This window comes from Canis lupus, chromosome 13, assembly GCF_003254725.2.
Source record: "Canis lupus dingo isolate Sandy chromosome 13, ASM325472v2, whole genome shotgun sequence".
Classification (NCBI taxonomy): Eukaryota; Metazoa; Chordata; class Mammalia; order Carnivora; family Canidae; genus Canis; species Canis lupus.
In genome coordinates, this window is record NC_064255.1 from 2,173,968 (window position 1) to 2,195,131 (window position 21,164).

At 38.2% G+C, this 21,164-nt stretch overlaps 1 protein-coding gene across 5 annotated transcripts; it reads right to left on the reverse strand.

Annotated features, from left to right (window-relative positions):
• Positions 1-684: 684 nt before the first annotated feature.
• On the reverse strand, positions 685-21,126 carry FBXO43 (F-box protein 43). 5 transcript variants are annotated; one of them, XM_025450421.3, is made up of 5 exons: positions 16,000-16,631; positions 12,030-13,483; positions 6,730-6,832; positions 2,175-2,378; positions 685-881 (listed from the first exon to the last, which is right to left on the reverse strand). In XM_025450421.3, the coding sequence occupies exons 1-5, from the start codon at positions 16,000-16,002 to the stop codon at positions 846-848; spliced, it is 1,800 nt and encodes a 599-aa protein (XP_025306206.1). In that variant the 5' UTR covers positions 16,003-16,631; the 3' UTR covers positions 685-845. The 5 variants fall into 5 exon arrangements, with proteins under 5 accessions (XP_025306206.1, XP_025306204.1, XP_025306202.1 ...); XM_025450419.3 differs by lacking the exons at positions 685-881; positions 16,000-16,631 and adding exons at positions 1,409-2,071; positions 20,605-21,126; XM_025450417.3 differs by lacking the exon at positions 685-881 and adding an exon at positions 1,411-2,071 and having other exon boundaries at positions 16,000-16,637.
• Positions 21,127-21,164: the final 38 nt, after the last annotated feature.

Genomic DNA, 21,164 nt, shown 5'->3' on the forward strand with positions numbered 1-21,164 from the left:
ATTCTTTTAATTTCTCTCATTCTAATAGACTGGGTAGCCACAAGACCACAAAGGTGGTCACAGGGAGAGGGCAATGTGATTGCAACACATAAGACAGCTGCAAAGTTCTTCCTAATGGACAGGAAATAGGATTCCAGATTCTTACATTGCAATGCTGACAATTTCAAGTATAAAGAAGCAAAAGAAATGCTTATTCTTCCTTTTTCACTTTCTGTGTAATAGAATAATAAGAATCCATAGGATATTGGAAAATAAAGATTTTAAATTCTATAAAATAGAGTATTTTGCCTTTCATTTTTCAAAAACATACCATGAAACTGGATCTGCAATTTTTACAATATATGAAGTCACTTCTGGAATGGCATTTAGGCCAGGCAGAAACTAAGAACATAAAATAGTGAAAATGTTCATATGACAGAAGATATGATTTGATCTAAGCCACAGAAAGAGAAGTCAAGGACAGGTAGTCAGATTAAATCAATGGTAGAGGTTAATGGAACAATGTTAAGTATATTGACTCTGATGTAGAGGATACCTCAGGAAACTAAATAGACACTAAGAACTAAACTTGATTAGAATCAACTAAATCAGAAAATTTGATTTAAAATTTATAGACTGTGTAACTTATTAAAAACAACTGACAATTTTATATTTATATTTAGCCTCCAAAAATTCTTCGTGGAATTAGAATGGATATAGATAAAATTTAATATGTAGTAGTTAAAATGTTTAATGAGTTAAACAACAATTTTAAATTTAGGGCAGCTTTTTCCAAATATATCTTTATCTAGGGGCACTTAGGTGGCTCAGTTGGTTAAGTGCCTGACTCTTGATTTTGGCTCAGGTCATGATGTACATAGATACATACACACATCAGTTACCTAAAGACAAAAAAAAAACATGAAACCATCTTCAAATGTTCCCCTGGTCTTAGCAATTTGTTCAATAATATAACTTACCTCTTTCTTGCTGCTATTCTATAAATGGACCATGCTACCTTAAACCATTTTTGGAAAGAGGTACATTATAAACAATTTAGTACATTTTCTTATTTAAAAATAAGTCTAAAACTACTTGTTTTTAAAAAAATCTTTTCTAACTAGTCCAAATTTGTCACAATACTAATACCCAGGCTAGATTAAACAAATGGAATCTGTGATTATGGTTCTGGAATTTTAAAAAGTGCTTAAATGAAATGCATGATTTATAAGGGTTTATTAACTAAGATTCTCATGGTGAATAGCAACATATGTCTAATAATTTACTTTCTATATCTTCTTAGTAATCAATATTAAGTAAATTTTATTTAACCAGAAGTTTGTGTACATATGACACTCACTATATTTAACTATTGAAATTATAGAAGAAAATTCAATAGAACTTCTGAAAACATTTTATTTATATTTCATTTCAGTCAAATATTCATCTTCTAAGGCTATAAGGCCATCTGTCTCAAGTTCAAAATTTGTAATATTATTTGGAAAACTATTTTTAAAAAGTGTTTGAAGGACATTTCAACACAGAGTGATGAAATGCACAATTTTCAAAGGTTACATGAAACACTTAAATACATATATATGGTAACATTAAAAATTCTTTATTTAAAAACACTTATTAAAATGGGAAAATGTGACACAGTAAAATAAAATTTTTTCAAACTCATCACTAAAGAATACAGACATAGATTATGATATATACAAAATAGGAAATAAATCATCATCTGTCATTAATGGGAAATTTTCCATGCTTTCAAAATAATCATAATTTTAAGTCAGACAAAATATTGTTTAGGGGGAATGCTTCTTTTATATTGAAAGTCTCTTTAAAGGCGTCTTAAATTCTGCTTACTCTGGGCACTTCCTGGAAGAGCATCTTTTCTATTTCTTGGCTTTGCTGCTCCTCTATTACATTCTTCAGACCCATGATAAGCACATAAACATAACACACAAAAGTCAAAACCACAGGCTGTGCGGCTACACAGTCCCCTTTTCTTAAATGGCTGGTACTTAGCAGGGCATTGGCACCTGGGGCAAGGTTTTAATGCTTCATCAATAAATAGTGTTTTGGCAACCTGCAGTGAAAGCATACACACTAAATCTTCCAGTTTCATACAGAGAATCATTTTATTTCAAACTCTAAATATTTAATTCTAATAACTTATGATAAATACTTACCTTAACATATTCTTCCTGTTTACTAGTTAAGTGAGTAACAGAAGAGCTTGCTATAGGTGTCAAAACTTCTCCCCAAGGAGAAAATGTTGAAACTTCTCCTTTCTGAAAACCTGGTATCCTAGCCTGAGCTTGTACAGATTTTAAAGCTGATCGATTTATAAGATGGAGCCGAGTGGCAGCATCCTCAACATTTAATATAGCCCCCTGCGGTAAAAGATAAGAGGGGTCAATACTGTAATATTAAAAGTTCCGGAACAGTTTTCTGATACACTTGTATTTAAATATTGAAAGTGATTTCACACTGAATTTCACTAGAATTTTCTCCCTAAGCTTTCCTTTTTAGAAAAAAATGTTTTTCTCTCATCTAACATTTAAATGTCAAAGAAATATAAATGAACAAAATTAAAACAATAAATATTAGCTTTAAGTTTGCATGATTTGTTATTTTTTCCATTTAAGGCATGGGTTAGCAAACTTTTCCTGAAAATGGCCAGATAGCATATATTTTACATTTTGCAGGCCAGATAGTCACAGCTACTCAAATGCCATTTTAGCAAAAGTAGCTGTAGAGATATGTAAATGAAAGAGCAAGACTATGTTCCAATACGACTTACTTTCAAAACAGAAGGAATGAACAGGATTTGGTCCACAGGCTAGAGTTTGCCAACCCCTTTTTAAGTCAAGGTTTAAGAAGAAGTGAATCTTTGTAAAATTTGCTATGGGGTATCATGGAATTCCTTGAAGGTTTCTTACCTTAGCCACATGTCAGAAGAACAATGGGCCTGGCTAGACCGTGAAATCCAATTGGTTTGGCTAGTTTCTACAATACACGCAAATACTGGAATCATTTTTACACTTACATTTTAACAAACAAGATTTGATGTTTGAAAAGCAGAAAAAAAGGTATCTCTTATCTGAACTGGATTTCCATATTACTTAAATATTTAGCCAAGAAATTTTTTTTCGTTTTTTTTTTTAAGATTTTACTTATTTATTCATGAGAAACACAGAGAGACATAGGCAAAGGGAGAAGTAGAGAGAAGTCAGAGACATAGGCAAAGGGAGAAGTAGGCTCCCTGGAGGGAGCCTGATGCGAGACTCAATACCGGGACTCTGGGATCATGCCCTGAGCCAAAGGCAGACGCTCAACAGCTGAGCCAACCTAGGCATCCCCGTGAATATTTTCAATAAGCCTTCTATTTTGTTGGAGTTGATAACGGGAAAAAATAGTTGTTTTTTTTTGTTTTGTTTGTTTTTTTAACAAATTGGTGTTCTTAATCAATTATCAAAATAAAATCTACTGAGTGAATTTTCTCATGTGTTTAACTAAAACTGTGCTTCCTCTCCCTTGATAGTCTCCCTTTGGCACAATTGGCTCCTAACAGTGAGGAGAGAGAAAATATAAGAAATTGTAGAAGGATGAGTATAGGAAGTAAGATTAGCTGGTCATGAAAAATTCCATGATTAACAGTTTAACAACATATGCATATGTGTAATGGATATCAGTTTTCCAAAATTAGAATGAATACAACTGAGTTTTTTCAAGGACTCAATATTTTCTTTATAGTACATCTGTATAAATAATTTGCAGCCTAGGACACAAGTACAGGACACAAGAGCATACCAAAATTTTGATGGATTTCAATGCAGTTGGTAAACACAGTGATTGTGTATAAATCAAAAAAATGAATAGAGATACATTGTTGAAATAGATTTCAGCCACAGAATAAACATTCATTTATTTAACAAATATTTACAGAACTCATAAAGGTGCCAAGTGAATAAAACAGTCTAATCCCAGTCCTCCTAGACTTTAAAATGTGTGCTACCATCTCTGAACGATAGGAGACAAAGCAGTCAACCAAGGCACATGTTTGTGAAGGCCAAAATTTTTCAAACATAGTCACATCGTGTTACCAGAAAATATGTAAATGTGAGAGTGGAGTCGCCATGTGATTGTTCATTTCCACGATTATAAAAGAACAGTGAAGAATACAGTAAATTAAGAAATTTGATGGAAAAAGCATATCCCAATTCTAATGCTTCTCATGGCTGCAAAGCAAACAGATAAAATTGAGATCCTATTACATGTAACTGGTGTGTGCCTTCTAACTCTCACACGTAAGGAGTTTTCAGAGAAATTACACAAGTGTGAAGAAAACCCTCAAACAACTTTGTCTTATGATGTTTCCATTGAGTTAATGATAGACATTAGGAAAGTTCAAGTGGAAAGCAACCAGTCCATATCATAACGGGACAGCAAAGTGCACCAGGAAGGGTATCTCTGGGGAAAAGAAGAAACAGGAAGAATACCTGATTTGTCTGCACTTACACAGAGGAGATTTCCAGTTCTGGTGGATAATAGGAGATGAATCAGGGATCTGTACAGAGAAACACTAAGCAAAACAAAAGAAACTGGGCAATTATTAACTCTGGGGGGAAAAAAGTTATATAGGAAAAAAGGTGTAATCATAAAGAACTGCATGTTTCAGCTGTCAAAAACTCATAATCTCAATATGGTCTTAATAATGTCAGCTCCTAGTTTTGATTTGTGCCTAAATGGTAGTGTGATTACATCAGTGAGGCAGTAGAAAAGGAGAAAGGAGTTCAGAGAGACAGGAGGGTGGGGTAGTAAGTAGTAGTGGTGAGAGTTTAGAGAACAAACTCTCTAAAGAAAAAAGCCAAGAAAGAGCAGTAAAGCCATGCTAGTTAGAAATGTGGAGGTAAATCTCAGAAGGAACTGAAGAGTTGAAAGTGACTAACTTGGAGCAAGAATCAAAAGTACAAAGGGACAGGCAAGAGAATGTGTTTTGTTATACGCCTCATAGTCCAACTTGACTTTTTATTTATTTAAAAAAAATTTTTTTAAATTTATTTATGATAGTCACACACACACAGAGAGAGAGAGAGAGAGGCAGAGGGAGAAGCAGGCTCCATGCACCGGGAGCCTGACGTGGGATTTGATCCTGGGTCCCCAGGATCACGCCCTGGGCCAAAGGCAGGCGCTAAACCGCTGCGCCACCCAGGGATCCCAGCCAACTTTTTTAAACCATGTATTTGTTTTACTCTGAAACAAAAAAATCTAAAAAAGAAACCAAAATAAGAAAAAAAATCCAAGTAAGGGAGAATGTATAGTCCTTCAAGAAATAAAGTTGGAAAAAAAAAAAAAAAAAAAAAGCAGTGGCCAGGATACAAAGACAGAATATTTTATCTAGAATTACCTGAAGTGTTGCCAAACACAACCACGTTTCTTTCCTTGTAGGATGTACAATGTACATGGAGCTAACGGTTTAATATTAATAGATACTTACTTAAAAATTGTTTTTTAAGTAAGTCCTTAGCATATAGAGCAGCACTCTAAAAACATAAGAATTTAAGAAGGCAATTAATATTTTCTCTCTTATAAGCAACAGCAATAAGTAGCCAGGAGCTGTGAGTAAGTTGTAAGGCAATATCATAGGTGAGAAGGTAAAACTTTTTTTCAAAGTAAAACAGAAAGTCAACATTAAGTTAAGTACAGTCCCTAATATTTCACTGTAATGAGAAATCCACCAATCTATCTAGGTATTTATATTTATTTATACCATGTTTCATCTCAATTATTATATTGTCAAATTAGAGATTTACTTGTTATTGAATGCTTTTCTCTAGAACAAGAACAAGAATTCTCATGGAATTTCTTTTGGTATTGATTGCTAAGAAAGGTCTAAAAATTGCATATACCATACATATGGATGCCAGAGTCATCAGATGACTATTACACAAAGTAGTATCCCTAGGAAGACTTAATCAGCTTCTGCAGGACTTTTCCTGTAACTTCAAATCTGGTTCTCAAATCTTCAAGAAAATACAAGCTAATGGTGCTTTACCAGTACTAATCTGCCACAGTCACTCATTTCCAGGCCTTCCTCTATGCTATTCTCTCTGCTGAAACACTCCTCCCTGTCTTCACCTGGCTAGCCACTCACTCACTCCCTCATCCTTCAAGTCTCAGCTGAGTTGTACTTTTCTGAAAAGCCTTCTCTTGATACCCAAGTATCAAATACTCCTTTTAAATGTTCCAAAAGAACTAACTCTGGGCTTCCCAACACATCTGTATTGTAATCACCTGTTTATTCATATCATCCCCAGGACATGAACAGGGACCATTTCAGAAAGACTCACCATTGCAATCTGAGCAAGTGGCACATAATAATCCACTCAAAAGACTGGATACAAAGTGTTATGAGGATATCTACTTACGAATAGGATCCAGCATAGCACTGGTATTAAAACCCTGCTAACAACACACACACCTAAACAACAAAACCCCTCAAGACGCTCTTGATGCTAGGTAGTCTACATTTATGGACTGGAAGGAAATGGAGTTTGGGAAAAGTAAAACATTCATGAGTGAATGTTTGCTAAGTGAAAAGGGCCAAAAGATAGCAGGAAAACCATATTAGGTTGTCCAACAATATTAGATTATTATTTTTATCATTTTTATTTTATTTTTAAAAATTTTTTTGATTATTATTTTTATAAATCCATTTGAGGAAAGTATTATATACATTACCTCAGAATCTGTTTTCAGTTGTGAGATATAAAATTTCCTCCTCCGATTTGCTTTTTTATCTTGAACAATAATTTCACGCCAATTTCTGCTCACTTTCCAAACACTATAATAAAAAAATTGGTCTTCATTTTATATACATTCCACAAAATTAACATTTTTTGCATTTGGCAATTAATAAGAAAAACTTGCTTTAAAGATTTTGGACAGTAAATTTCAACCTAAAAATTTACATTAAAAGTATGACTTGATGTACATCATTTCATATTGTTTTATCCCATTAAAATACTAAATATATGTCAGCATTATATCAATAATCTATTGATATAGATATAGGGAAAACATAGTTTCCTATTAAGGTAATATGAGTCCACTGGGAGACTAAGAGGATTTTTAACTTCAAATGTGAGACTAAAATTAAAAACCTGGAACACAACATGTAGAAAACGATTATCATTTATACAGCACAAGAGGTTTCTATCTATTCCTCCTATTTAAGGTACTTAACAAGTCTATCATTTTGATTAAACAAACATAAGAACTATCAATAATTCATTGGATGTACTAAGTGCTAAATACAATCATTAATTGGTAGCACTACAAAGTTCCTATTTTATAAACCAAAGTTGATGAGAATGAAAAAGTTAAAGAAAAAGAGTCCAATTTAGGGACGCCTGAATGACTCAGTGGTTAAACGTCTGCCTTCAGCTCAGGGCATGATCCTAGAGTTCCAGGGTCAAGTCCCACATTGCGCTCCCTGCATGGAGTCTGCTTCTCCCTCTGCCTATGTCTCTGCCTCTCTATCTCTCTGTGTCTCTCATGAATAAATAAAATATTTTTTTAAAAAAATCATCAAGACAGTGTGGTACTGGCACAAAAACAGACACAATGATCAATGGAACAGAATAGAGAACCCAGAAATGGGCCCTCAACTGTATGGTCAACTAATATTCAACAAAGCAGGAAAGAATATCCATGGGAAAAAGGACGCTCTCTTCAATAAATGGTTCTGGGAAAATTGGACAGCCACGTGCAGAAGAATGAACCTAGACCATTCTCTTACACCATACACAAAAATACACTCAAAATGGATGAAAGATCTAAATGTGAGATAAGAATCAATCAAAATCCTAGAGAAGAACACAGGCGACACTCTTTTTGAACTTGGGCACAATAACTTCTTTCAAGATACATCTATAAAGGTAAGGGAAACAAAAGCAAAAATGAACTATTGGGACTTAATCAAGATAGGAAGCTTCTGCACAGCAAAAGAAACAGTCAACAAAACTAAAAGACAACCCACAAAATGGGAGAAGATATTTGCAAATGACTATCAGATAAAAGGCTAGTATCCAAGATCCAAAAAGAACTTATTAAACTCAACACCCAAGAAACTAACAATCCAATCATGAAATGGGCAAAAGACAAGAACAGAAATTTCACCAAAGAAGATATACACATGGCCAACAAGCACATGAAAATGCTTCACATCACTTGCCATCAGGGAAATACAAATCAAAACCACAATGAGATACCACCTCAACACCAGTGAGAATGGTGAAAATTAACAAGACAGGAAACAACAAATGTTGGAGAGGATGTGGAGAAAGGGGAACCTTCTTGCACTGTTGGTAGGAATGCAAACTGGTACAGCCACTCTGGAAAACTGTGTGGAGGTTTCTCAAAGAGTTAAAAATAGAGCTACCCTACAATCCAGCAAGTGCACTACTGGGGATTTACCCCAAAGATACAGATGCTGTGAAATGCCAGGACATCTGCACCCCAATGTTCATAGCAGCAGTGTCCACAATAGCAAAACTGTGGAAGGAGCCTCGATGTCCATCAACAGATGAATGGATAAAGAAGATGTGCTCTATATATAAAATGGAATACTACTCAGCCATTAGAAAGGACGAATTTGCTTCAATGTGGATTGAACTGGAGCATACTATGCTGAGTGAAGTAAGTCAATTGGAGAAAGACAATCATTATATGGTTTCACTCATGTGGGGGAATACAAGAAAGAGTGAAAGGGATTATAGGGGAAAGGAGGGAAAATGAGTGGGAAAAATTAGAGAGGGTCACAAAACATGAGAGACTCCTAATCTGGGAAATGAACAAGGGGTAGTGGGAGGGGAGGCAGGTGGGGGGATGGAATGACTGGGTGACAGGCACTGAAGAGGGCACTTGACGAGATGAGCATTGGGTGTTATACTATATGTTGGCAAATCAAACTTCAATAAAAAAATATATATATTAAAAAAATAAAAATTTCAAAGAATAGTCACTCTTACCTGGAATCACTATACTTTTGTTTTTGAAAATAAAACTATTTATCTCCAATTAAACAAAAGGAAAAAATACAATTTATATCCAGTGATTGCCTATTTATCAGTAACTTTGGCTTTACTGATTATTAAAAATAGATAATCTCTCTGGTATTTTTTAAAGATTATTTATTTATTTATTCATGAGAGACACAGAGAGAGCATGAGAGAGAGAGAGAGGCAGAGACACAGGCAGAGGGAGAAGCAGGCTCCATGCAGGGTACCTGATGTGGGACTTGATCCTGGGACTCCAGGATCATGCCCCAGGCCAAAGGCAGGCACTAAACCACCGAGCCATCCAGGGATCCCTCTCTGGTCTTTTTTATTACTTAAATCACTCCAAGGGAATAAAAGGTCAGACAATTAAAAAAAGGTCACTTGTTGTTATGGAGATAATACTTGAGTTGTTAACACTACTGTTCTTCCAGTTACCATGGCCACTTCAGTTGCCTTGCCTCTCCCTAAACCAATACATGTGTCTTATATCAGTGATGGAGAGGAAAAGGCAGAAAGTCACCCATTAATCGGGAAGAAATGAACTATGTAACTGGGTATTTGCCACAGTTATTTCAACCGACCATAGTCTCTCACGTTACCAAAAATAAACACTGCTAACATTATACTTACATCCTGCAGTACAAATACTATACATTTGGAGGGCTGCGGAGAAGAGGTAATTACAAAAATATGACTGAATATCACCTGCTCCCACAAGTGAGCATCCAAAAGTATCACCCAAGTTTTTCACTTGGTCTCTATCCAAACACTACAGCATATAAAAATAAAATTCTGTATTTCAGCCATATCTCCTGGATTTTTTTTATTTTTTATTTTTTTTTTAAACTTTATTTTTTTTAAATTTTTATTTATTTATGATAGTCACACAGAGAGAGAGAGAGAGGCAGAGACATAGGCAGAGGGAGAAGCAGGCTCCATGTACCGGGAGCCCGATGTGGGATTCGATCCTGGGTCTCCAGGATCACGCCCTAGGCCAAAGGCAGGCGCTAAACCGCTGCGCCACCCAGGGATCCCTCCTGGATTTTTTTTAAACAATTTATCTCATTGAACATTTTTTTTAAGACACATACATACAGGTACACTATTTATTATACTACATGGGTTGCACCAAGTACATTCCCAATCACGTTTATTTAGAAAGGCCTTAAATCTTAATATGAGTTTGTGGGAAAGCATTGGATTGGAAATCAGAGGGCTCAGGGCTCCTGGGTGACTCAGTCAGTTGAACATCTGACTCTTGATTTCAGCTCGGGTCATGATCTCAGGGTTGTGGGAATCAAGCCTGGCACTGGGCTCCATGGGAGACTGCTTAAGATTCTTGCCCTCCCTCTGCCCCTACCCCCAGTTCTCCCTCTCCAAAAATCATCATCATCATCATTATCATCATCATCAGAGCCTCAATTATAGACCTAGATATATTCCTATCTCTTTGAAAGGCTGTTGGCTCACTTAACTTCTCTGGAGCACAGTTTTCTCATCTGTAAAATATGTGATTAGACTAGATGTCTCAAAAGAGTTCCAGCTATGAAATCCTACAATTCTCTACAATAGCCTACAATTAATTTGTGGAAGAAAGGTGAAGAAGGGCTTTAGCAGAAGTAGTAGCCATAAAAACAGCAAGATTCTATGAACCAAACTCTTGACATATCCCTATCAAAATCGAATTCACAAACTTTCCTGCATGTCCTCCTCCAACCGTCACCTTGCAGAAGTCCTGTTCACAAGGGTTCCCTCCTTCCTGGTATGGCATTCCCAAGGGTCTTGTCTTCTGATAGTTCTGCAACTCCCCAAAGTGCTAGTATGAACACAGTATTTATAACCCTAGCTCTCACTGTCAATACTCCTAAATATCTGGTTCTCTTTAATTATGTAGCAGCATTCAATACACTGAAATCTCCATTAATACAAATTCTTCAGTTTCTACTTTCTTGAAATTCCCAAAAGTAATTACATTCCACTGCCTATTAGCAATAAAAATGAATTAATCCATCTTCCCTTGGTCTCTGGAAAAACTAAGCCCTAAAATGAAAGCTAACCATCATTTTGTAGAATTTAGATGAAATAACTAAATGGTATCCTTTGTATGCTGTCATTTCTTAGTCACCATAATACTTTACATTATTTCTGGCCAAGTATCATAACTTTAATACAATTTGCAATCTGACAGTGGGATGTGAACTATTAAATCATTAAATAACTCTTGTGGAATATAGCTTGCTATCTTGAATATTTAAAGTTCAACATTTAGAAACTCTCTTCTCAAATGGCAGTAACATGAACTTTATCCAGAAGACTATATTGATGCTTCTAAAACAGGATTTTTTTTTTAAGATTTTTTTTTGGGGGGCACCTGGGTGGCTCAGTCAGTTAAGCATCTGCCTTCGGCTCAGGTCATGATTGCAGGGTCCTGGACCAAGCCCCATGTGGGGCTCCCTGCTCAGCAGGGAACCTGCTTCCCCCTCTCATACCTCTCCCCTAGCTTGTACGTTCTCTCTCTCTCTCTCTCTCTCTCTTACTCTGTCTCTTTTATTTGCGAGAATGCACATGCACACAAGTAGGGGGAAGGGGCACAGGGCGAGAACTCCCAAGCAGACTCCAGGCTGAGCCTGGAGCCTAGCCAGAGGCAGGACTTGACCCCATGAGCCCTGAGATCAGGACCCCAGCAGAAACCAAGAGTTGGACCCCCAACCGACCTGAGCCACCCAGGCGCTCCTAAAACAGGGTTTTAAACAGAAGGAACTGTATTAGTAAGCTCTATTGGGAAGTTCACTAAACCACCTTTGATAAAGTATAAAACAATCAAAGATAGAGATAATAAAACAAAACAAATTAAAAAACAGGACGACAACTCAACTCACAGAAAAACTTTCCAACTTAAAAAAAAAAGTGTTAAAAAGAAAAGTGTTAGGAAGGAAGTTTTATTTCAGAAAAAAAAAAAAAAGACGATATATTTCTTACCTGCATAGGCTTTCTGCAGTCAATGAATCTAAAACCATAGCAAGAATATGCTTTAAATTTCTGTATTTTAATTCTGTTAAGATGTCCACCTTTTCTATACCCATTTTCTTGCCAATCAGTCCTGCAAGTACACACTGTAGTACAGCTATCTGGCCCCCATCCGTGTCTTCTAAGAATTCATGTGCAACATTTTGCTGGAATCTTTTTCTTTTGCTTCTCATGAAGAGCTCATGCACTAGCTGCAAGGCTGGGGTCTTTGATAAATTCTTAAAGCTTAAGATCTTATTGTCACTGCTCAGCTGATCCTCCAAGGTATCTGAAGCAGCTTCTGGTGTTGCTTCAGAGTCTGAGTCCTTTTCTGTCTCCGATTGTGAGCTTTGTTCTTGAAGGGTGGACAGTCTTCTCAGCCTTCGAAGATGCCCCGACTTTTTTACGGTGTCCCCCACTTTGACAGTTCCCCTATGTTTCTGAAGTTCTCGAAAAGAACTTTCCTGGTCAGAGAGGGAATCTTCTGATTTATCCAAACAAAGTGAGTTAAAACCACTGTCTTCAGGTGTTGAAATATTGCCCCTTACTTCAGTTGAAGGAGAGAGCCTTTGACTTGCATTAAATTTAATGTTTGCTACAAGATTACTTACTGGAGTCACACATATGTTCTCATCTGTTCCACAACGTGTGCCTCTAGCAGAGGAGCCCAGAAGTTTGGGATATGTATTCTCATTGTTAATAAATAGACTGCTACCACTAAGGTCACATGTGATAGAGTCTCCAGTAAAACTATTGCCCCGAATCGGAGATAAACATTCGACTTCAAACAGGCTACAATCATCTTTAGAATCATCAACTGTGGAAGTTTTCTGTTGAGAAAAATTTAGTCTCAAGATTTGACTGCTGGAAGTGGCTTCTTCTGTTTTCAATGTACTAGTAACTAAAGGACTAAAACTCGTTTGCCTTGGAAAACTTGAAGCACTACTTGGAATATTTTTTTCTAAGTTGAGAACTTGGTTTATACTACTTTCTAGAGAACTGTTTTGTGAATCAAAGTCCCCATTTAGAAGAGAGAAAGATATGTCCAACCTTCTGCGCAGCAAAAATTTTTTTCCACTGACTTTAGGGGTTTCACAGAGTTCTGGGGTTTTATCATGTTCCTTCCTAGAAAAGACAAGTCTCTTTTTTTGAGTTGGTGATTCTAAAGGATGAGTTAAACCCAGATTTGGAGTTTCAGGATGTTCATGGGTTAATGTTAAGCCTTTTTCTTTCTTTCCAAAAAATTCTTTATCTGTATTATCAAAGTTGCAGGGTTGTAACAACTCATTATAGCCACTATCTTGAAATGAAGATGTGGAACAAAAATCTCTGAAGCTGGAGTATTTGAAATTGACAGTAGGAGAGTCCACCTCATTTTCTGCGCCAGTGCAAGCTTGATTTGAATGTCTCTCTGACATCTTCAAAATCTGTTTCCACAAAATTAAAATAAATTTTATTCTTCCATTGAAATGAGTAGCCTTGCAGCTTACACCAAAACACATTACTTGCTATGAATATGGATAATAATAGAAAATGTTATGGCAATAAAAACAGTTACTTTAAAAAATAAATATACTCATATATACTTATGTGTATATTACTTAACCTAATTTTTAATATCACAAAACCCAAAACTTTTGGGTTATACATATTTACAGATTATTTGACTAAGCATAGTCTAAGCACCATGCACAAATATTTTCTTGAACTACACCTGAGGAAAAAAATCTGGCAGCATCTTTTTTAGATTTTATTACTTTAGATTTTAATAGCACTAAAGTACATAATTAGAGTATTAATATTCTAGCCTATTTGTACTGGTCTATATCTAGTCAGCTGGATATTTCCCTTCAAAGTTCTGGTATATTAGTAAAGCTGCTTAAAAAACTATATATCAATTTTTAAACATGTCTTTGGAAATGTGTCAAATGAGTGCTGCCACTAGATTCAACTGCAACTTGGCTAAGCAGCACCAGGATAATGTAATTCGTACTTGTAATGTAGGCCTGTCACAGCCCCCATGACCATTCTCAAGGTCTGAGTTCTTAGACTCATAACTTTGCAAAGACCCCTTGGCTCATTCACCTAAGTGAATGAATTTTAAAAACAACAAATTGCTACTCCAACCACAAAACAAGTTTCTTTACAGTAAAATGATCATGGGAATATTACCACTGGGAAAAGTATCTAAGTGTTTTTCAACCTTTTGAATCTATATTCAATTTTGGTAAATCTCATACATTAAGATCTCGGTTGTTCTTCTGTACATGCTTACCAGGCAAGATAATCGAACTTTGTTTTCTATAATTTGTATTATAATTAGAAATAATTTTGTTTTCAAAATATTAAGTTAATGACATATAATGAGCTTTCAAATTACCCCTACACCCATGAATATTTCCCCCTCTCTGAGAATCATTCTGTAACGTAAATTAAAATTAGGTCAAGAAACCCTTCCATAATCTTAGAGCAAATGTAACTGTTCTACCTCACCACTAGGTGTCTCATTGTACTAGAATTTGGGAAACAGAGGCAAACTGTTAAACCAAAATGGGGATGCAGTATCATCCTCTTCCCCTACCACCCATAGGCCACTTGATATAAATACATAAACAAAAACCTGTCTACTTATTTTCTGTTCATCTACACAACTGAAGTTGCCTCCAACGTATTTTCTCTGCTGTCATCATGTCCATTTTTCTACTATTCCAAGATGTTGGTCTCAAACAAAACATGGTTTTTCAAAACTTAATTTTCAAATCATTTAAAAAAGACTAATGCAAAATTATGAAATGCCCATTGGCTTATAAATTTTACCGATTCAACAGTTCACTGATTAATCAAACTCCTTGATACTCATTTTTTAAAACCAGACTCCTGGGTGTTGAGAATACTTATCTCTATGTGCTCTCAAAAAAGAAAAAATTGGCAAGGATGTGGAGAAAAGGGAAATTTCACAGACCATTGGTGGGAATGCGAATTGGTGCAGCAATTGTGGAAAGCAGTATGGAAATTCCTTAAAAATTAAAAATAGAGGGCAGCCAGGTTGGCTCAGCGGTTTAGCGCCGCCTTTAGCCCAGGGCATGATCCTGGAGACCCAGGATTGAGTGCGACGTCGGGCTCCCTGCATGGAGCCTCCTTCTCCCTCTGCCTGTGTCTCTGCCTCTCTCTCTCTCTGTCTCTGTCTCATGAATAAATAAATAAAATTAAAAAGAATTAAAAATAGAACTACGATACAGCAATTCCACTTCTGGGTATTTATCCAAAGAAAATAAAAATACTAATTTTAAAAGATATATGCACCTCCATGTTCACTGAAGCATTATTCATAATAGTCAAGATAGGAAGCAACCTAAGTGTCCATTGATAGACAACTGATAAAAATGTGGTACATATATGCAATGAAATATTACTCTGCCATAAAAAAGAATGAAATCTTGCCATTTGTGACTACAAGCATGGATTCATAAGGTATTATGTTCAGTGAAATAAGTCAGACAAAACCAAATACCTTATGATTTCACTTACTGTGGTATCTTAGAAACAAACAAAACAGACTCAGATACAGAGAACAATCTGAAGTTTTCAGAGGGGATGGGGGAAAAGGGTGGTCAAAATAAGTGAAAGGGATTAAGAGGTACAAACCTCCAGTTATAAAAGAACTAAGTCATGAGTTTGTAATATACATCTTAGGGAATACAGTGAATAACATTGTAGTAACTTTTTATAGTGACAGATAATAACAGATAACAGACCTTGGTAGGTCTATCAAGTTTTCGATCATTTCGAAATGTATAAAAATATAGCATGCTATGTTGTACACTTGAAACGAATATAATATTGTATGTCAATTATATTTCAATTAAAAAAAAACACTTTTTAGAGAATGAAATACTATTTAACTATATTAAAACCAAATTTTCATTTAAGGGGAAAATCTTACCATCAGTAAATCTTGAGCTCTTAGATGTCAGTTATGTGAGCTTCCAAACAAGAAAATCGTTCACTTTGCTTTTAAAACTCATGCCAAAGTATTACCAATTTAAGACTTTAGTTTGGACCATTGAAACGTGCGACAGCATGATGGCTGCTAAGATTAGAAAGGTACATAAAATACACACTCCAGGGATTATTCCTAACATATGACAAGGCCTAAATCATTCTGAATTTCCTTCTGCTTTCCAGATAATAGTAATTTCAATATCCTTGTTCCCTCCAGCTAGTCTTGGAACTGAGGAACCTTCCCAAATTCGGGTTTCTGAAAATGCAGCGTAAGCCGGAGCGCTGTCATTTACTCCCGGAGGTGCTCCCAGCCGGCAGGTGGTTAACGGTCTCAGCAGGGCGTCTTTTGGCCCCGTGCGTCCCTCTCGGACCTTCCCAAGGCCCAGGGCCCAGAACGCCACCGAGAGGCGGGGGGCGGGGGCGTCCCCCGGAGAGGAGCGAGCCGGCAAGAGAGCCCGCCTTCGGGGCGCCTCTGTCCCTGCACCTGGAAAGCAAAGGCCCGCACACTCGGGCCCACCTGGACACCGGGCCACGGCCGGGCGGGGGTGGGGGGTGCGGCACACTGGCAGCCGCTGGGTGCTCCAGGCAGGAGCCACCGCCTCGCCCCCAGGGATGCCGCGCCGTGGCAACCCCCGCGCAGGTTCGCGTGGGGCCGCCGCGTTTCCCTCCTTCCGTTTGAACCGCCCGCCTCGCGTAACCGCTACGCGCCGCCCCGCCCCGCCCCGCCCCGCCCCGCCCCTTCCTCTGGCTCCGCCGCGCCCCCGCCGCGCCCCCGCCGGCCCTCCTGCGACCCGCAGGCCCCGGCCCGGCTTCCCGGAGGTCTGGTCCTGCCTTTCCTACCCTTCCACCCCTACCCAAACTCAGCCCTCCTTTCCCACCTTCCCAACCCCACCAAAGCTCAGCCCGCCCTTTCCCAGCCTTCCGCCCAAGGCTCAGCCAGGCTTCCTAATTTCATGGGCTCTGCCTCTCCCCATTCTCACCTTGGGGAGCATTTTAAGGGCCACTTGGTCCTACAGTGAGATACTATTAAAAATAATGCCCGTGAATATTCACTTGAAAATGTTTCCTGAGATTGCCAGGTATAAAAAGCAGGTTACAAACCGAATAACGCCTTTGAGTAATACAGATGTACACAGGATGAATTCTGAAAGGAACGACTAACTTGGTTACAGTATCTCTACACGGGATTGTGCTTGATTATGCTGGATGAGATATTTTCTGCTATTCACTGGATAGGTTATTCTATGCCAGGCTCCATCCTCCTGCTCTTGGCAGCTTCCTCCTAGTCTCCTTTTTCTGACTTTCTTCTCTGCCTTTTCCCTAAATGAGACGTCCCATCTCAGCATTTTTTTTAACTTTATGTATTTACATAATTCTTGTGCAGAACTTCACTCATTACTTCTAAGCCAATAATAGCAGCTACCACCAGTCTCCTCCAACTGGACATTTATTTCTCATCTGAATGCCCTTTGGTCATCCAAAATGGAATATATCTAAAATCAAACACACTAACACTTATGAAGTTCTGCTCTATGTGCCAATCACTGGGCTAGGTACTGGGAATAAAAGATAAGTACAGCACAGTTATGATGTCAAGGGGCTCATAAGTGCTGTAATACAGGAACAGTAGTAGTACAAAGGAAGGAGGATCAACTAACCCTACAGAAGACGGATGGAACTAACTTTATAAAGACCATGACTTGAGGTGGTGGATTTTTTTTTTTTTAAGATTTTATTTATTAATTCATGACAGATGCAGAGACACAGGCAGAGGGAATAGCAGGCTCCATGCAGGGAGCCTGACATGAGACTCGATTTGGGGTCTCCAGGATCACGCCCTGAGCTGAAGGTGGCACTAAACCGCTGAGCCACCCGGGCTGCCCTGAGGTGGTGGATTTCGAGGGACAAATGGCAATGTAAAAGTCAGACAACAGGTGACTTCAATCTCAAAACAAAATGTGCACGAGCAGGAAACCTCAAACAGTTGGGCAGATTTTAAATAGTTTGTTATGGCTAGAAGCTCAGATTTGAGGAAAGGGCAAAGAAAATTTCTGAGAAGGGGAAGCAGCTGAATCATGAAGAATTTGGGATGCATCTAAGAGTCTGAAGTTGATCCTCTAGGTATCGTAGAGCATTTTAATTTTAGAAAGATCACTCTGGCAGAATGGAGAACAGAAGAAAAAGAGCTGAGGGTGGTGGCAAAGAGACCACTTAGGAAGCTACTGCATGACTCTGGAAGCCAGTGGGGAAGAAGCTAGACTCAACACTCAGCAGAACCAGGTGCATGGGGCAGGGATTGAGGAAGCACAGAAGACAGGTTTGGAAGAAAATAAGATGAACTTAGTATGAGGTCGTTAAGTTTCAGGCACCTGTAAGACTTAAGGTAAGGAATTGGTGAATTACACATGCTTCAAGATAGCACCTCTCTGAAGACACCCACACATACCCAGGTAGAGTAATGCCCTCTCTAGCTCTTCAGACAAATCTCTATTATGGCCATTTTGCCCTTTCCCCTACAGCATTTGCAATCCTCCCTCTCTGCTGAATTTTCTCTGTGTAGTTTATCACCTCCTAAAAATGTTGTATTACCTGTTTAATGTCTGATCCTCCCTCTCACTATAATGTAAATAGGGCAGGGAATTTTGCCTATGGTTTTTTTTTTAAAGATTTTATTTATTTATCCATAGAGACACAGAGAGAGAGAGAGAGAGAGAGAGAGAGAGGCAGAGGAAGAAGCAGGCTCCATGCAGGGAGCCCAACATGGGACTCGATCCAGGGTCCCCAGGATCAAACCCCGGGCTGCAGGCGGCGCTAAACCACTGCGCCACAGGGGCTGCCCTTGTCTATGGTTTAAAATCCACACAATCCCAAATACCATTTAAACATTGCTCTTTTCTCTTTCTCTAGTTAATTTTTCTTTAGGTATTTTATTATGACGGAAGAACAAAAAAGTGTATCATAACTCCCTATCATTTAAAGAATAATTTTTTACTGCCCGCCCCCCCAACTAAAAGGGCGAAAGGGAACCTAGTTACATGTAGCTTGTCCTGGCTTTACTCATATTCCCCAAATATAAGTCACTGAGCTATATTTTCCTATTCTTTACCTACCATGGTCTTTGGCCTTTTTGCTTCCTTTTCTAGTTTGGATGTCACCCCATTACTTAAACCTCAAAATTCTAAAACCTGTTTTCCACAAGATCTAATTCTTCTTACAGGGACCATCCAGCAAAACATAAAGACTTTTCCAATCACCATGACATTCAGACTATGCAGAATAAGATCAAGGAAAATGAAAAACAGAGATTCAGAGAGGAAAATAGCAACTTGCATCTTCATTACCATATTTTAAGGAGTTAAAAGCACTAGTGTCCAAGATAACAAGACATCTGCCCTCATTAGGAGAGGGAAATGCAGTGATATCTGGCAGAGGGTAAGTTCTCAAGAGAGCTAGCTGTCAGGGACACCCAGGGCATGATCCTGGAGTCCCACATCCGGTTCCCTGCGTGCAGCCTGCTTCTCCCTCTGGTTGTTTCTCCCTCTCTGTGTGTGTCTCTTATGAATAAATAAAATCTTTTTTTTTTTTTTAGTAAAAGGTGAAAGATTTATTCAATCTGAAGAGAAGCCAGAGTATAATAAATAAAATCTTTTTAAAAAGCTGTTAGCAATGATAATAGTTTACATTGGCTATGCTTCATTGTGATCCTAAGACTGTTGGTTCCTCCTGATAGGAAAGAGGGTGCTGGATTGAGAACTAGCATCAACATGGGCTCTTGTTGAAATTCTGGATCTCCTTGATAACACTTGTAATTACCCTACCCTTCCATAGGGTGCCAAGACCCATTTACATTCTACATGTGCTGATCCAATCTGATCCCCATAGACATCTAATTATGTACCAGAATCATCTTGATACCACAACTGGAGAGTTAGAATCTGGTAAATTTTGCAATGATTACTTTCTGGATCACTCCATCATCTTTCTCTTATGTTAACAATAGTTTTATCTAATAACTCTTGTAGGAAAGCCTATTTTGACTGTTCTATTGCATTTACCCCCTTTGGTTGAGAGGTGAGGTACTTTGTAAGAGAGGTAATGGTCAAAATTTTTATGCTGTACATCATTCTGTGAAAGAAGCTAGAAAATCCATTATGTTTCCCTGGAAATTAAATAACTGACAGCCAGGAAGACTGGAAAGCAAAGATCAAGTTAAATCTCCCAGCCCCATCTGTAGAGGTGAGATCAGTTGGAACTCCTTCTGGAAGTAAAAGAAGCTCAAGGTTCGCAGGTGGCTGGACGGGAGACTGGCAAACAATATATTCTGCTTAATAAGAAATCAAAGACGTTGCCGATGCCGGGGAGAAGGAAACCTGTTTCTCTGCTGAACTATAATCGCTATTAACAACTGATGACTTTCTAAATTTTGATTACTTCATTTACTTCTTCCTCCTAAGTAAAAGCCTGCTGTGAAAGCAGCAAACAAATGTACATATCGTGACCCCAATAGCTATTAGTCTCACTGATTTTGATGTTTCAGAAAACACACCTCCGCTGCGCAGATGGTTTTGTTTCATCCAGGGAGGAATACATGCGACGGCAGGAAGGTCAGTGCATAGTTACCCCTACCAATATCCCTCCGTTTTAGGTGGAATTAATTGATGTAGCTGCCTTCATACGGCCTTTGCTTTAAAACGAGTAAAAAGCATGGGACAGAGGGACGACAGGAGCCGACCAAAGTTTCGCAAAGCAAAACTGAAGTCATGTGAAGGATAGGGGGTGGCTGCTCCAGTGGCCCAGCACAGGTATCAAACAACTGCAAAAACCATCTGAAAAGTGCGATGGAGTCGCTGCTTCTGTGTTCCTCAGAGAGACGGTTGGCCTAGGACTCCGGGAGCACCGGCCGCTTCGCTTTCTCTTCTAACCCTCAGCCCTCCCGGAGAAGTGTTACTTTCTACTGACTTCATTAGCCAGAATATCTGACTTCCTTCCATCTGAGGAACTACTGAAATGCTTTGCTTTTCTGAAAAGTGAACTAAGTTGGGACAAAACTCGAACACTTCTCCACGCGGCCTAACAAAACGAACGCCCCCGGCTCGCCGCCTGAGC

Coding starts and splice junctions, on each gene's coding strand:
- FBXO43 (XM_025450417.3), bottom strand. Junction 2,379..6,729: donor AACTGAAAACAGATTCTGAG/GTAATGTATATA, acceptor CTTTTACCGCAG/GGGGCTATATTAAATGTTGA. Junction 2,072..2,174: donor AACAGGAAGAATATGTTAAG/GTAAGTATTTAT, acceptor CTTTCACTGCAG/GTTGCCAAAACACTATTTAT.